The 16,372-nt window shown below is 42.2% G+C and overlaps 1 protein-coding gene across 2 annotated transcripts in view; it reads right to left on the bottom strand.

The window, feature by feature from the left end:
- MAPRE2 (microtubule associated protein RP/EB family member 2) overlaps positions 1–16,372 on the bottom strand; it is an 89,038-nt gene that overhangs the window by 41,953 nt on the left and 30,713 nt on the right. The window contains exon 1 of one of the 2 annotated variants that reach the window (XM_015618297.1): positions 16,183–16,366. The exons of the other annotated variant lie outside the window; for it this stretch is intronic. Coding sequence (XP_015473783.1) covers positions 16,183–16,301 — 119 coding nt within the window. The 5' untranslated portion in view covers positions 16,302–16,366. Of the gene's footprint in view, positions 1–16,182; positions 16,367–16,372 lie in introns of those variants that run through there. 2 annotated transcript variants of the gene reach the window in all.

Genomic DNA, 16,372 nt, shown 5'->3' with positions numbered 1-16,372 from the left:
TTTCATGTTGTAATACGCTACTTCTTTCCAATAACATTATTTACATTTTCAACTTACTAGGCTTTCACTTGTTTACACTGAAGGCTCTGAATCATAAGATTGCAATGAGGCTTACACAAGCCTGAAATTCAATATCTACCTGGTATTTTCAGAATTCCATAGAGGTGCCTGGTGATACTATAGTAACTTAAAGCAGACTGAAGATAGCACATCATACCTCCCACTTCAGAGGGCACAGGGGGACATTAAAAACCTCTGGCTGTAAAAGTACTGCCTAACCACAAAGGATTCTCCCTTGCTTTACTTCAAGCCTGTGGAGAGTCTTCACATATTAGTCTAGGCCATTTCAGAAAAACACTTCACACATGCACAACTACGCACCACAGACATGAGTTCAGAGCATTAGACAGGAGAGGAAAATCATGTACATGCTTAAGCAGTTTCCCCAGACAGAAATACACTGGCTCAGCATGCCTGATGGTAAACATTACACCCAAAAGTCTATTAATTTTTTAAGGCATTATATGCAGCATTGAACATTGAGATATTGGGTGTTTTTCATTGCTCTTGCTACAGATAGCTGCAGCTGTTACAAGGTACTATCCAGCTGTTCTTAAGGACAGTTTTGCAAGAAGCATATTTACTTTATTCTTCCAGGGATAAATAACAGTTGTTGGAAGCAGTTTATTGTATCACAATAAACCAGTATTAATGACAAGACTGGAAGGATTGTAGCACTGAATTTATTTGTAGTGAAAAAACTCACCACACTTGCCATCCTCTGAAGCTGCAAGGCCTTCACATTTTTGCAGAATAGCCAAGGTTGAAAGGGACCACTGCAGATCATATAGCCCAACCACCCTGCTCAAGCACAGCACATTACTCAGCCTTGTGTCCAGATGGCTTTTGATTATCTCCAGAGAAGGAGACTCTACAACTTCTCTGGGGAACCTGTTCCAGTGCTCAGTAACTCTTACAGTAAAGAATTTCTTCCTTATGTTCAGGTGGAACCTCCTGTGCTCCAGTTTCTGCCCATTGCTCCTCATTTAGTACAAATAGACACATTTGTATTAAATAGTAGTACAAAGAGACAAATAGATACTAAGTTTGTAAATGCAGTGGAAAGTCTGTGTGACAGTACAGAGGAGCCTTCTGGAGGCTGGCACCTGATAAGATACTGCCAATAAAACAAAAGATCTCACACCAAAAATTACTAAAGCAGGAGATAACAGCAGAAAGGCTAAGATGAAGCTGAGTGAGACTGCTGCAGCTGCTGGTGAAAAGGCTTTCTAGATTAAAGCTACTGCAAAAACAAAGAAATCCCTGAAGGAAGAAACCAGCCAGATTCAGTGTACAAGGAAAATTGATCCTTTTATACCATCCCAAAATGACAACTGATTTGCAGCTGGATCTTGCCTGTTTCTTGAACACTCAAGTCATTAGAGGCTGTCTCTGTGCTCGAGGTTGTCTTTACAGAAAGGAGAGAAAATCAACACAAAAAGCTCCTATGCAATGCTGACAACACTGTTCTTACTCTCCCTTTTGACTTCTGCTGTACTTTGCAGCAAACACTGTGGCATCAGAGTGCTGCAACTGCAGTGATATTTGTAGCAAGAAACACAAAGGCTCTATCTAGCCAGACACTGAATCAGAGACAAGATTAATCACAATGAAGCACTGCCATGGGGAAAAAAAAAATAAAAAATCCTGTGATTGCAATACTGTGAGAAATTCATGCTTTTTAATGCTGAATGTCAAATCTCTTTTGCACTGTTCCCATGTTACTAAATAGCCCTGAAATGTTAAAAATATTTATTATTATCTGTACATCTCACTCACTTCTGAATGCTATTTTACATTTAGCACATGGATCTGACTTGACCTAAAATGACTGGTGAAGTACTCTACAGAGTCTAGATGAAACTGAGGCAATCCATGTACATTTTATGGTTTGAATATTGCTGGATTATCACTGAACACAGACAAGAGTGTACTTTCTATTGTTTTCATTGCATTTCCCTGTTTAAATACAAGTGAAATTAAGAGTAATAGAGATGGATTGGATTGGATTAGGGAATATTTTCTTTTAAATTAGAGGCTTCCTGCCAATGCTGGGATGTTCTCACCCACATCAATGTTTATGATGGGTCTAAAGGACCAATTTAGACCCAAATCTGAGTACCTTTTAAAAAGGTTTCTGGTAATTCTGGCTTGTGCTACATATGACTTTAGAAAACTTACCACTCCCCCAAAAAACTTATTATCTGAGAGGCAGAAAAATACTGATTCTTTTTCAGATATTCAGTTTCCTCAAATGTGAAAAACACAGCCAGAAGTATTCTGATAATATGCAAAACTTGAGCCAAACCCTCTGATACGGCCTAATAACTAACAATGCATTACACTGTGTACTGCATAGCTTTCAGAAATAGTTAGAAATTTATTCACTAACCAGTTATTAAACTGGGATAGTTCACAAAAATGAACAGTTTCAAATTACAAGACAATTATTTAGTGCTTTGAAGATTTCAGGGCACCTAAAGGTCCATCTGAGAAGGACAAGCCACATTCACTGACTTGCATCTGCCAGTCATATTTGCATTCACTGGAATCTTGTATTTCCATACCATAAGTAAGACTTTATTTCTCCAACTACATTCTCACTCCTGCTGCCACTGAAACTGAAATGTCATGTCTCTACAGTAACAAGATTCCTTTTTTTTCCAGGGTTCACCTTTCATCACAAGTACAGTGCGAAAGTAACACGTAACTAAGTAATATCTTAATTATGGCTGAAAGTATTTGCATGGTCTAAAGGCCCCTTATCAATTTCTATGAGGAAACAAATGTTAATTTTAAAAAAAGCATTTTTGACAAAGCATAGACATTCAAGAAAGGCAAACATCAATAGCTTACACAAAATGGAAGCAATTCAGAGCCTCTGGCCACCACCATTTCCACACAGGTATATTCACTCTGGTTAGAAATGAACCACAGCAGTGAACAGCACCCTCAAACCACACCTTACAGCAGCTGAACAAAGCAATAATAATGTTTTCTGCTGCACAGACAGGCACTAGCTAACATGGGGTAAGGACACACAATTTCAGTATAGAATTTCAGTTTAAAAAGAATGTTACTACAAATTAAGGAGGCATTTTATTAATGATGAGCAACAAAAAAACCTTTGAAGTAGGCTGAACGAGAGGAACCTAACCGTGGCAAGGCTGCAAAGCTAAAAAACTTCACTGCTTTTGCTTACAGTTATTACCCTCCCCCTGCCAAGGCTTTCAACTCTAAGATCTTAAGCTTGAATTGCTGCTCTGATGCCCTGAAGGAAGACATTCAACCTGTCAAATTTTCACAATAGATGCTGGCAACTAGTCTACCTTTAACAATAGACAAGGGGATTGTGAAGGGAAAAAAAAACACGAAAAAACGTTGATTCAAAGAAAAATGATTCTCAGACTTACACAATACACTCAAGTCAATTAGAAACACCTACATTTTAGAAAACCAAAGATGTCTATGACCATTGTGTAACTAGAAAACATCTAGAAAGCTGATGAGTAAACCAGCATTTAATCTTCTGTTAAACAAAGTCTCAAATCAGCCAGACACAAGCAGGAACTTCAATTCTCCTTTTTTTTCCCCTTATGCATAATTACAGATTACCAAGCAAACATGCAGATGCTGCTAAAGGATTTCCAAGACATTAAAAATGTGCCAAAAAGCAAGGTAACATCAGCACTGACCACTGAAGAAAGGATGCTTTGAGAGGCAGCCCATGCAAGCAAACCTCAGTTCCTAGCCCAAGTACTGAAAATAACAGGGCAATCTCTTATTATTTTGCTCCCACGAGTTAATGAATGAGTAGTTTCACTTCCAGAGAAAAGACTTCCAAGTTCTTTAGTAAATGCAGATTTAGGGGAAAATGAAGACAGCAGTGGAGGAGAGCTTGTCCCCAAATCCACTGGGCAAATCCACAGGCCAAGCACCATGGACACGGCCACCCACCTAAGCAGCCACCTGCATCCACACCAAGGAATACCTGCCCATGATTAGGAAGGGCTGAGAACAACCAGAACCCCTGATAAAGTGCAGCCAGCAGTGCTGGGCTCCGGGATTGCAGGGCACCAAGGCACCATGTCAGGCAGAAGGCAGCAGGACAGCAGCCACGCCGCAGCCCAGCAGCAGCTCTGGCAGCCCGGCTGCTCCCGGCTCCTGCCATTTCCACCTTTTAAGTCCAGAAAACGCTGCGGGAGGCTTGGGAGCTTCAGCAGGGATGAGATCCAACTAGAGACAGATGAAGTCACCAAATGAATTTAGTTTTGACCTATCCGGGCTTTCGCTGCCCCCCTCCTCCTCTCCGGCATGTATACATTCTGAGGTGAAAGGCTAAAGTAACACGCTGATTTACTCCAAGCATAACCTAATGGCAAATGGGATTTTGTAATACTATACAGCCCTCCTGACGGGGGGCCTGAGCAGCCTCCAAGTGCCTCACAACCCTGCAGAGCCACGCTAGAGAGGCAGTGACTCAGCAGGAGATAGGCACTGAACATCCACGGGTGTCAGAAGAGCACAAGTCTGGGAAGAAGGGAAAACAGGAGGATTCAACAAGGGGAAATGCAAAGCCTTTCTCCTAACAGACAGCTGCTGTTTCCTAACAAGAGACTGCAGTACACTTAAAAAACACTGGCTGTCCAAGGCAGGTAAAGCTAAGGAGCAGAGCCCTCCCAAGGGAAACCTCTCGCACTAGCTAAAGAGGGACTGCAGTACAGCTTTCCCACCCACAAATGATGCACTATGATACACACAGACTATATATGATAGCACAAAGACTTTGTAGTGCTTCAACTCTTCTCTCTCCTACATTAAAAACAAGTGTAAATACGTTCAAATTATGCATTGCAATATTTATTCTAACATTAATATGCATATATGTCAGAATCACAGGATATCATGAGTTGGAAGGTGCCCACCAAGGATCATTACGTCCAACTCTCTGTTCTTGCAGAAAATGAGGCCCTTTTTAAGTGGCCTTCCTTCTAAGGCCACCTTCACTTTGAAAGTTCCAGGAGTGATACCAAATAAGGGACAAGAAATAGCACGGCAACCACTCATGCAACCATCCCAGGACCCAAAAGTGAGCAGAGGCACAAGAGCACAGCGTGCACAACACAGCTGCTGAGGGATCAGCCAGGCAGACAGCTCCCCTCCATCCCTGAACAAGTCATCCTGGCAGAAAGGTGACAACACTGATCAGGGGTATAAGACAACATTTATTTTAAGCCCTGAAGTTGTAAACAAGCATGTGACAACAGATGAAGCAACAGGGAACCATGCTAGCTGCTTTCACTGGTGCATCACTCTCTAAAACATGGCTGTGTATTTTTATAACAAAAATATTAAGCTTTAGTATGGTTGCCCAGGCTTCCCACTGCTATCACAGCTCTGCTGCCATTTGGGGGGAAAGGAGAAGCACCAGGCTTTCTGCTGGGAATGAGGGACCAAGCTCCAGACAGCACCCGTGACACGAACCAGTTGACAGTCCCTGCCAGCACTGCCTCCGCAGACCACTGCACCAGCACACTGCAGAGCTTTTTATTAGGTTCTAAGGCCAACCTCTCTCCTTCTTCTCCCTCAGACACTGGTGAAAACCAGACTAAAAATAATATTGCTGATAATAATAAATCTTGGAGTTCTGACATCTCCAATGTTGTTGATATAAGCCCAAATAAATACCCCTGTCATTGGCTTATTACAAACTCCCTACAAACCATTTTTAATATTAGACAGACTGCAAGTGTTAAGACTACAGCCACAACACTTAATTTTGGTTTTGGATACCAAAGTAACTTGACCTCTTCCCTTATTCTGGTTAACACTGTAACAGACAAGAAAGCAGTCTTAAATGATTCTGGTGCTCAATGTACCACCAGTAAATGACATCTTAAGAATTAATCCTACCAAGTACTATCTAGAACAGGGCTGAACTTCTAAGAGCAATTGCTTAACTGCTACAATAATTTTGGAGCAACTAAAACTAGAATTCACTAATCCTGGATGAAGTAAATTGCCCTGTAGGAACATTCTAGCTCAGCCATCTGTGATTTATGTAACATATTACTCTTGCTGTGTGCCAGAAACCACAGAATGATTTTACCATTGTTGCAGTACCAACATAATTGGTGTCTACCAGCATCAAGTAAAGCTTCCCCAAAACCTTTTTTTTCAACCATGTTGGTCTTTGAAGGTCTGTGAAACTGCCACTTTCGGACAGATTTTAACTTTTAACATCTTCTGCCTATCTAAAGGGGGAAATCCCCAAGGCTTTGTTTTCAAAATAATGTTCTTCAGAAGGTGCTTACTGCTTTGATGTAACTGTGATTGTAGAAACAAAATTAGTTACAACACTCTTTATCTACAAGCCCCAGTAAACCCTTGCATCTTTAGGTAAGAGAAGGATAGATGTACTGTTTAATAGGATTTGGCCTCCTTTCATGGAATATCTTGAGGTCAATTCCTAACATACATTGCTTCCAGCTGGCAAACAGTGACATTACCAACTTCAACTCTCACAATAAACAAGGAAGAAAAAAGTTTATTGCTTCAATTGCCTTCAACTACATGTAAGTGCAGTTAAGAAGGTAATCTGGGTTGCAATGTGAACATTTAGTTACTTCAAGCCTCTCAGTGTTGCTGGAGGCCATGCGACAAGACAGTTCTGCACCACTCCCTGGAAAAGCGCTTCAAACTAAACAGACATCTGACACAGTTTAAGAACTGTGCTCATAGTTAAAACATTTTCTGCATATTAAACTTATCAATAATGCTAATGTTTTCTGTGTGAAAAAAATCTACAATCCCTTAAAAGCAGAGCAAGCAATTTATCAGCTGTTAACTTCAAGACATAATCTGTGGTTGCAATGTACATAATTAATTTTATGACACAGCAAAATGATGCCTTTGCTCTGCTGTGTCTCTACAAACTTTTGATCATCCCTGGGTACTAAACTGCAGAAGTTGCTCCCAGTAATTTAGAGAATGCAATATGAAATTATATGAATATGAATTAATATACTGCTGCAGCAGAACTATAGCTTTCACAAGAATTAAACTATCTTTGATATTTATGAAGAGAAAATGTTTGATATTGAAGAAGTCATACTGAGACTGCATACATGTATTTTTCTTTTCCATTTGAAACCTTTGATGACAAGGCTGATTTCATCTCCCTGGAAGTACAAAAGTTGTTTCCAGATGATATTCCTTTCATTGTTAAAGCACATGATTTTGTTACGTTTTAAGTCACGAACTGTTTATGTTTATTAGAGTTACAGAATGGGATCATAAACTGGCTTGGGTAGGCAGGGAACTCCAGAGAGATCTGCTCCAGCTCCAGCCTCATGGTCACTGCAGAAATAGCAAGAGAAGGCTGCTGATGAACCCATTTGTCTCAGTTTCAAGTCCCTCCAAGGACAAATATTCTGCATCCTCTTTGGGTAATTTCTGGTGTTTGACCATCCCAGCTTGTGTAAACATTTCTTCCAGTATCCAAAGTACTTTTTACTGCTGCAGCTGCTGACGGCCATTGCCTCTCATTCTTTCCCTTTCTTCAGAGAAGAACCTGGCTCCATCTTCTTTACACACAGTCTCCCACTAGACAGATAAGACTGCAATGAGGTCTTCCCCTCTCCTGAGCTGGCTCCTATCCAGACTGACCAAACACAGGTCACAAGCTCCAGCCCCCTGACCATCCTGGCGTCCCTCTGCCACACTCACTTCAGTTTGTCATTGTCCCTCTCAAACTGGAGAGGCCAAATCCAGACACGGTATGTGAGATGTGGTCTCAGAAGCACCAGAGGGGAAGAATCACTTCCACAGAGCTGCTGGCTACATGCCTGCCAATGCAGCCCAGCACGGGCTTGGCCTTCTTCCCTGCAAGAGCACACTGCTGACTCATGTTTGTCTTGTTCACCAGCACCACCAGGTCCATACCGTGTAACCCTTCAGGAACAACTCGGGGGTGTGCATAATGTGGTAGTGGAAAAAAACACCTCACCATATTAAAAATAGAGTTACTTGAGAGACAAGTCAGTTCTACAGCATCCCTACTGCTGTAGAACTCATTTCACACTTGGGAACCACAGATTAATAATATGCACTAGAGAGCCAAACCTCTGCAGGCAGAAACATGCAGAATAACAAAATGGTTTGGGTTGGAAGGGACCTTAAAGATCATACAGGTCTAGCCCCTCTGCCATGGGCAGCAACACCTTCCATTATACCAGGCTGCTCAAAGCCCCATGCAACTTGGTCCCAAACATTTCCAGAAACAGAGCATCCACAACTTCTCTGAGCAACATGTTTCAGTGTCTCATCACCCCACACTAAAGAATTTATTCTTTATACCTAATCTAAATATACTCTCTGTTTGAAGCAATTGCCTCTTAGCTAACAACTACATACCTGTTGGAGCCCCTAGTAAAACCCCTGTAAAAAGTCCTCCTCCAGCTCTCTTGCAAGCCCCCTTTAAGTATTGGAAGGCTGCTCTAAGGTCTCCCCAGAGCCTTCTCTTCTCCGGGCTGAGTAACCCCAGGTGTCTCAGCTTGTCTTCTTTGCAGATATATTAAAGGAAGTAAAAAAAGTAAAAGATAATATTTCTTATGCCTCCTTGAATCTGACAACTAGCACAACATCAATGTGTTGACTGAAAACAGTGTATTTAGACCCTGTTTCAGAATCTACATCATGTATAACTTTGAAACATTATTATGGGCAAGCAGCGATATGGATCCCAAACAATTCAATTCAGTAAAATATAACAAACACCATTCTGCATAACAAGGTTTCCAACAGAATGACTAATTACAACTGAATGCTGTCCTTTTGGGAAAATGTATCCCTTCTATCCAACCAATTACCACTGCTTCCCTGTTCTCAGCACTCCCACACACCATGGTCTTTCTGTATAAACAAGCTCCCGTGGGACTTTCATATCACTGGGTTATGTGTTGCACTTCCATACAAAAAATTACTCATAGATTGTATAGTTATTTTAACAAGCTATGATTTGTGTAACACTGAATCCGTAAGTAAAACAAATGAGTATTCTACTTCAAATATTTCAGTGTTTCCTATCCATGATATTACTGGACCAGATCCACAGAGATTAACCTTAAGAAGCGAAGCATAACAACTGTGTAAGATTTGCCTAAAATGAATTTTCATTCCCCCAAAATTGTTTAATACATACTGCCAGCGAGCCCTTCTGAGCATCAACATTGCATTCCAAAGTGACAGGAAAGAATTTGCATTCATGTGCATCTCTGAATAATTACAGCTGCTTGGGTAGAAAATCTGTATGGTACTACGGAACCCTGCTGCAGGGGGGGAAATTCACTTGAGTTTCTCCTAAAAGATAAAACTGAAGTGGGCAGATATCAACTAAGGGTTCCACTGAGATCTCTCTCAGGGTTCCAAATTGCCAAGAAACCTAATATTGAAAATTAAGCCTCTGAAACCATACAATGTAAGGTAGTCATACACAAGGCCAGAAGATCAACAATACAACCTGCATGGCATATTTCTCTCCAGGCAGAATGATTTGGCACAGTTGTAGGATTTCCTACGGAAGCTACATCCTTAAGTTTGGATTCACTGATGAATGTTTACACTTCCTGTTTGGATAGCATAGCAAAAAACCACTTAACACAAATGCACCCTTCACTAATCATGAGGCTCTATGGGAAACAAGAAATTATTTCAGAGTGGCTAAACTAAGACATTTAATGGGTGTGCTTCCAGTACACAGAGCCTTCTCTACAAAGTATTTGATAACTTAGTATACCACTGGAAAACTAGACAAACTTTTGTTAAAATATCACAGGTAAGATTTTAATCTTGAACTAAATATTTCATAGCACAAAACAGTAGAATTGTGCTAAAAATAAAATAACAAAAACCACCAAAACAACACTTTTTAAACCACAACAGTTAAATGCATGTTTAGTAAATTTTATAGCTGATATTCCTTTCCTGCTCCCACCTAATTGTAATGAAACAATACGAAGAAGATGCTTTATCGGTGAGTCAGGCAGCAGAGATCTGAGCAAGATCCAAACAGCTACGCAGCGCGCAGCTAACACCATCCCCAGAAGAAACACGGATGTTTTCCATTTACATTCCCTAGCACTGATCCTGGAAGTGAGCGATCAGTGCTGCTAGCTGGAGGCCAGGATTCAGGGAGAGAGGAGGATGCAAGCAGCCAAAGGCTGTCCCGGTGCAGCACGAGCCTCGCTGCTGCTGCCACCGCACCACGGCCTTCGTGCCATCCCACTCAGTGGCTGGCGTGATTGAGAACAGATGTGGCGAGACCACTCGTTTTCAATTATCAAACAAAGGCTGAAAGTTGCACTTCCAAAATGAAAAGCTGGCACACTATTTATCTGCTTCCTTACCAAGCCTTTGCTATAATTAGCTTTGGGCATGAGGAAGGAGAAGAGACTGTCAAATTAAACTAACCTCCCCACTAAACCCCAAAACCTCTGAAGATATATTTAAAGAGTCACACATTCAAATGCCAAGGCTTGAAATGTAGACCTACCACACATTTTCTTTTCTTAGTGGCTCCCAAAACAAGTTTTATATCACAAAAGGTTAGTCCAGGTATGCCCCCTGGAAGAACATTCCTGTGGTCCAGATGAGGTAACTGCATCTCACTCAAATGAGCCAAAGAAATAGCTTTAATCAAGGTCTCTTGCTCCACAGCTCCACCTCCAAATCACCTTTCTTTCATAATGCAGCATATTTTTCAGTGCCTGTTTTCTAGGAAGACTAGAATGAAGACACTAGGCAGAAGCCAAAATGTCTGTTTCTGAAAGTGCCAGCATCAGGTTCAGTTCTCACGTGCCCCAAATTTGCTCCTTTTTCTGTTAATATACCAAAACCACATTGCTGTTGCTATGCAGCTCAACAAGGTAGTTTAAAAAAAACCCACATCACACAACAAAAAACAGAATGCAGCCTCCCACCTACAGGATGTTTCTGAAACCCAAGGAGCCTGGGTGCAAATTAGGTGTTCTCAGACCTTTATGGTGAGAGCACTTGGGTGTAAGCTGAGGAGTTTGCTCTCTCTGAGAATTACTTCACTTTCCTTACACAAACTGGGCTGTCTATGGCATGCTTTCTCCCCTCTCTCCCCAGTCACTCCCTCTTAGCCCCTGATTTAAACAAATACCTCCAGCCCCCAAAACACTATGAAGGTATTTCCTTCAAGGAAGATCTAAATCCAGGCCAACAGAGATATCCCAATAATGCAGGCAGGGACTATCTAAGCTTCAAACTACTGATGCAGAATCGAGTACAGTCATCCTCCTAACCCTCAGAGACTTTTACATACACTCACATGTGATTCTAAGTTAGCTTCAGTTTCACCCTGTGCTTTTTGAGAAAAAAAATCTTCTTCCCAGCAGAAGATTCTCACCAAAACAGCTCTCTCTAGGTAGAGTACTCCCTAAGCAGAAAACAAGATTAAAGAAGAACAGCAGTGGCAGCAATAGGAAGACAGCTTTGTGAAAGTGAAAGAAAAGAAAATAGAGGGTACCTAAGCTGACAGGAACCAAGGAAAGATGTCTGCCATGGTCCCTCCTTAATGCTGGCTAGTCAGCTGCTTGCTCTAAGTCATCAGGATGGTCTTTTCCCTGATACATACTATCTTGTTGCAATCCAGACACTTGGCAGACAAGGGGGTGATCACAGCTACAACTTTTAGAAAAGCATGGACTAGATTTATAGGGTGTAATTTATGTTAGTTTGTTAATGGGGTTTTTAAACATTTGTTATATTTTCCTGCTTTCAATAAAATCTAGGGCAAAATTCTCATAATCCGCAATAAAACTGTCAGGTCAAGAGCAAATGCCTCTGAAAATAAAGATTCACTTATTAATACACTTAATAGCATTTGCTTTAACTGGCATTTACAGTTTCAGAAGTCACACCTATCTTTGTGAAGTGAGAAGACAACTCACTGCTTTTACTCTGTATCTTCTCAATTCTCAAGCTTGGGCCTTTATATATTAAATTTTATCAACACAAATGGTCTTTTTAACTTCACTGTAACTACCTGCTCACCATATTCAGTGGGAGCTAATTTTAGAGCAAGAAATTCCTTCTGCCCAGAGTACTGCAGAGCCATAGGTCCCCTCTGCACCCTGAGTAAAGCCACACCTGTGGAAGGCACAGAGTCACCAGGGGCAGCTCCTGCCGAGGGAAGGATGCTCTCTGCTGCCCAGGGCCAGCCTGAATCCAGCAATTCACTGGGAGTTTGGGAGGCAAAGACCAAAACCAGGCTTCGCTATAATGTAAATCTTGACTTTCAGCATGGAAGTTATCAGCTCATACTGCTGTAAAAGGCAGCCAGATATGCTCTGTAACACCCCACAACTTATTCCAGCAGCGGGTGAGGAAATCACCACTGCTATGTAGCTTTCATTCTTATGCAGCATCACTCATCTGCTTACACAATGAATTCTAGAATGAAGACAACACTCAGGAAAAACAAATATTTAAAACAGATAACATTAAAAAGGTACACACTCATAGATAAAAACTAAACCAGAAATACTCTTTCCTTTTAGCCTAGTAATTTGAAGAAAAATAATCAGGAAGTCGGGCCCTTCCCCTCTGCTTCATGCAAGTTCTGGGTAGAAAACTAAATATAGCCAGGGACTGAAGGGCCAGAAAACCATTTTTCTAGCAATACACAGAGAGAAAGCGGAAGTAAAGCACAGTATCCTGCAAAGGAAGGTACAACAGTTTGTCTCTTTGGGACCAGGGTGGTTTAGACTAGGTATGCCATTTGAACTTAGAATTATTCACTCTTAATACTTTAGCTTTTAAAAATATGATGAGCTGATCAAGCACAAAAGATACCTGGCAAAAAAAAAAAAAGAAAAGCACTGCAAACACATCTTATTAAAAAAAAAAAAAAAAATCTCCACACAGCTGTTGATTTGGTTTCTCATTGATTTTTTTCAGCCATCTTTGAACACAGAAGTAAAACTCTCATTAAATATAATACTGTTCTCAGAAATTACCCAAAGTCTGCTTCGGGCCAGCAAAAGACACCTCAGTATGAAATTTTAAACAGTCTCCCAATCTGAAGCATTTCACTTGAGCAATACAGATTGATTACAGTTATTAACTCCAAAAGGTAACATCACCCTGTGACTAAATTTTATGCCAAAGTGCCTGGTTTCCATTTACCAGCTAAGTAAAGCTGGATGAGAAACTTAACACCTTGGGCCTGTATGTCCCAGTCTGCAAAATATAATATGTTCTTTGGAAGACTTGGGAAAACTATTTGTGGCTTTGCATACAGAGCACACGGCTGGGACTCGTGGTATAGGCTCAATTCCCTGCTGCATCCTCAACTCCGTGGATAACTTATAGCAGCTCTTTCCATGTCAGCTTCCTAGTCTGTGAAACAGTGCAACCTGCAGCTGCTTGTAAATCTGCTTCAGGAGCTGGATATCAAATCTTTGGTAAAACCTGGTATTAGAAATAGCAAAGGGGTTTTTTTTTAGGTCTGAGAATATCTAACCTGATGAACACAAATTTTCTGACCAGTAAAGACTACTTCTGTTTTAAAATACTTATGAAACAGAACATGTCAAAAGTTGTAAAATGAGAAAGCATTTCTGTTACTACGGGAGAGAAGGATCAAAAGGCAAATACTGAACCTCTCTACACATGGTAGATGCAGGTTAACTTAGGAGCAAAGCTGCAGGATGCAGAAGTGTTTTAGCTTTGTACAACTGCTCATCTGCTGTCAAGCTCTAGGGTGTGTTTAATGACATATTCATTTCATATTCCTAGATGGAAGAAGCCAGCCCAACAATCAGAGGCATAGCGACCTGATGTGTCATATGGTGAGGTCCAGCAAGCTGCTCCAGAAGTCTGGAATGGCACTGACAGTCCAGTCTGGCAGCAGGCACTAAAGTGATGGAATTCATATGTTGTACCCAGTCATCTCCTGCTGCCACTCACACTGAACAAGGACTGAACTTGCTACTAAAGATTGTCATGGAAGTTAAAAGCCATTTTTTTCCAGTATCAAGGAGAAGTTTCACCACAGTTTTCATGTATTTTTTGTAATGTTTCTCTTCTGTTACACTTGATATTTACTTCCTAAAGGACTTTAGCTACAGATTGAAGCAAGTTAAGTACATTCTCCCTTTCTCCTGGAGAAAGGAAGAAATCAACAGATATGGGAGTTATGACTCTGTAGAACATGGTAAGTTTCCAAAAGGAAAAAAAAAAACAACAACCTTAATAGAAATCCCCAGTGGAAATTTTTATTTGTGTATTAAAGGTTTATTTCTGAAATATATTGAACTGGATTAATTATTTATTGCCCAAAAATAACATGCAATCAGTAGTTCTGTATTTCTTTATATTGCTCTAGAGAGGGATACAAAGCACTAAAAGACTAAGGAGTATTCTTCCGGATGGAAGGCTATTCAGATGCAGAGTATCTTCACAATTTCTGTAAAACTGGGCAAGTGACATATTTATTCCTGTCATCACATGCTGAACACAGCAGCCTCACAAAACATCTTTTCTAGACATAGTTCAGTGTATGATATGACAGGCAAAAGGACAAGAAAACTGAATGACTGTAGAAAAACACATACAAACCTACTGAAAAAGAAGAATGGAGAACCCCATGTAACAGAGGTTTTCCAAAGAACTCTTCTGAAGGAAACAAGTTAGCAATTAGTGGTACCTATGACATCAGAATAGCGGTAGATGCATGGCATTTCAAATTTATTTCATATTTCTGCTTAGCTGGACGATGGAAGTACAGCTTTCTCCTAAAAGAGAATCTTGTACTTCTCAGCTGAAATTTAAGCATAGGAAGTGAGAGCTTCAGGGTTTCTGCAAGTAGAAATAGGTCCTTGCAAAAGCAATTTTGCTACTTTGTGCGAAATGTACACAAAGTATCAGAGAGAGACACAGACTAGATTTTATGCAATTCAAACTAACCACACACTGGGATCTCGGACGCATTTCACGCACGCCCGTCAGTGTGTGATCAACAATGAGATTCACTGTTAAGGTTATTAATGGCCAAATGCCGGTAGCAGCTCCGTTATTTCTCAGCAGAATTAAAAATACTGCGATTTCCTTCAGACAAACAAGCCAAGTCATCCACGTTTGTTTTCATGTATTCGAGCTTACAACTCGCCACTTTAGTCAGATATTTGAGAGCAGCATCATTTCCTGCTGCTTGAAAACCAGCTTTAAGGGGCGTGTTCTCTGCAGAGGCACTGCTTGCTGTCATCCAGGCAGCATTTAAAATAACTGTATATTGACATAAGGAGACACCGGCCGTATTATCGCCCTTCGAGTCGGCAGCAAGGAGCACATCAAACCAGTTGCGTTCCGGGCTGCGCCGCGACCCTTATCAAACAATGCAAACAATTTTAATGAGCTTATCTGCCGGAACATATTGTCGGAGATGTTAATGCAGAAGCGCGGCCAGCAACGCATGCCAAACGATTCATCAAAAATGCCTACAACTGCGACAAAAGACGGGTGTCCCCCCCCTCCAAACGAGAGACGATAAATAAACACAAAATGGGGCTGGCGGGGAGCGGGGGGCGGGGATGGAGCCACCCTCCCCCGCTCAGGCACCGGGAGAGCTGTCACCCCCACCCCGAGGAGCGGGGGGCGGCTGTCACCCCCACACCGGCGTGCGGGGGGCGGGCACTGCCCGGTGCCCGGTTCCCGGTGCGGTTCTCCCGGCCGGGCAGGGGCTGCCCGCGCCCCGCCATCCGCGGCCGCCGCCTCCCGCACGGCGCCGCCTCCCTCCGAGATCCGCAGCGAGGTGCTGCGGCTCTTTTCCAAGGGGAGCTGGCTGCCTGTGCGGGGGGCGTTCTTGCCTTCATTTTTATTTCCCCCACCTCTTTATTTTATTTTTTTTTCCCCCCCTTTAATTATCATCTTTAACCGCCTTTCTTCCGCCCGGGCGCGGCGAGCCCCCGCACGCATCCCGCCTATCCCCCGAGCGCTCCGCAGCCGGACAATGCGGGGCCGGGGGGAGAGGAGGGGGCTGCAGCCCGCCCGCCTTATGCAACCGCCCCCCGCGCCGCCGCAGCCCCCCCGCAGTACCTGTAGGAGCGCTCCCCCCGCACCGTGTGCTTCCTGAAGGGGATGATGGTCCCGTTATCCTGGATGATGTCGTTGTTGTTCTCGCCATTTGGGGACAGGGCTTGGGTCGGTCCGGGCATTGGCGCTCCCGCCGCTCCGCAGAGCCCCGCGCTGCTGCCGCTGCTGCTGCTGCTGGTGTGCGGAAGGTGGC

The sequence above is a fragment of the Parus major genome, chromosome 2 (genome assembly GCF_001522545.3).
Source record: "Parus major isolate Abel chromosome 2, Parus_major1.1, whole genome shotgun sequence".
NCBI lineage: Eukaryota > Metazoa > Chordata > Aves > Passeriformes > Paridae > Parus > Parus major.
This window is presented reverse-complemented; position numbering and strand designations above follow the sequence as displayed.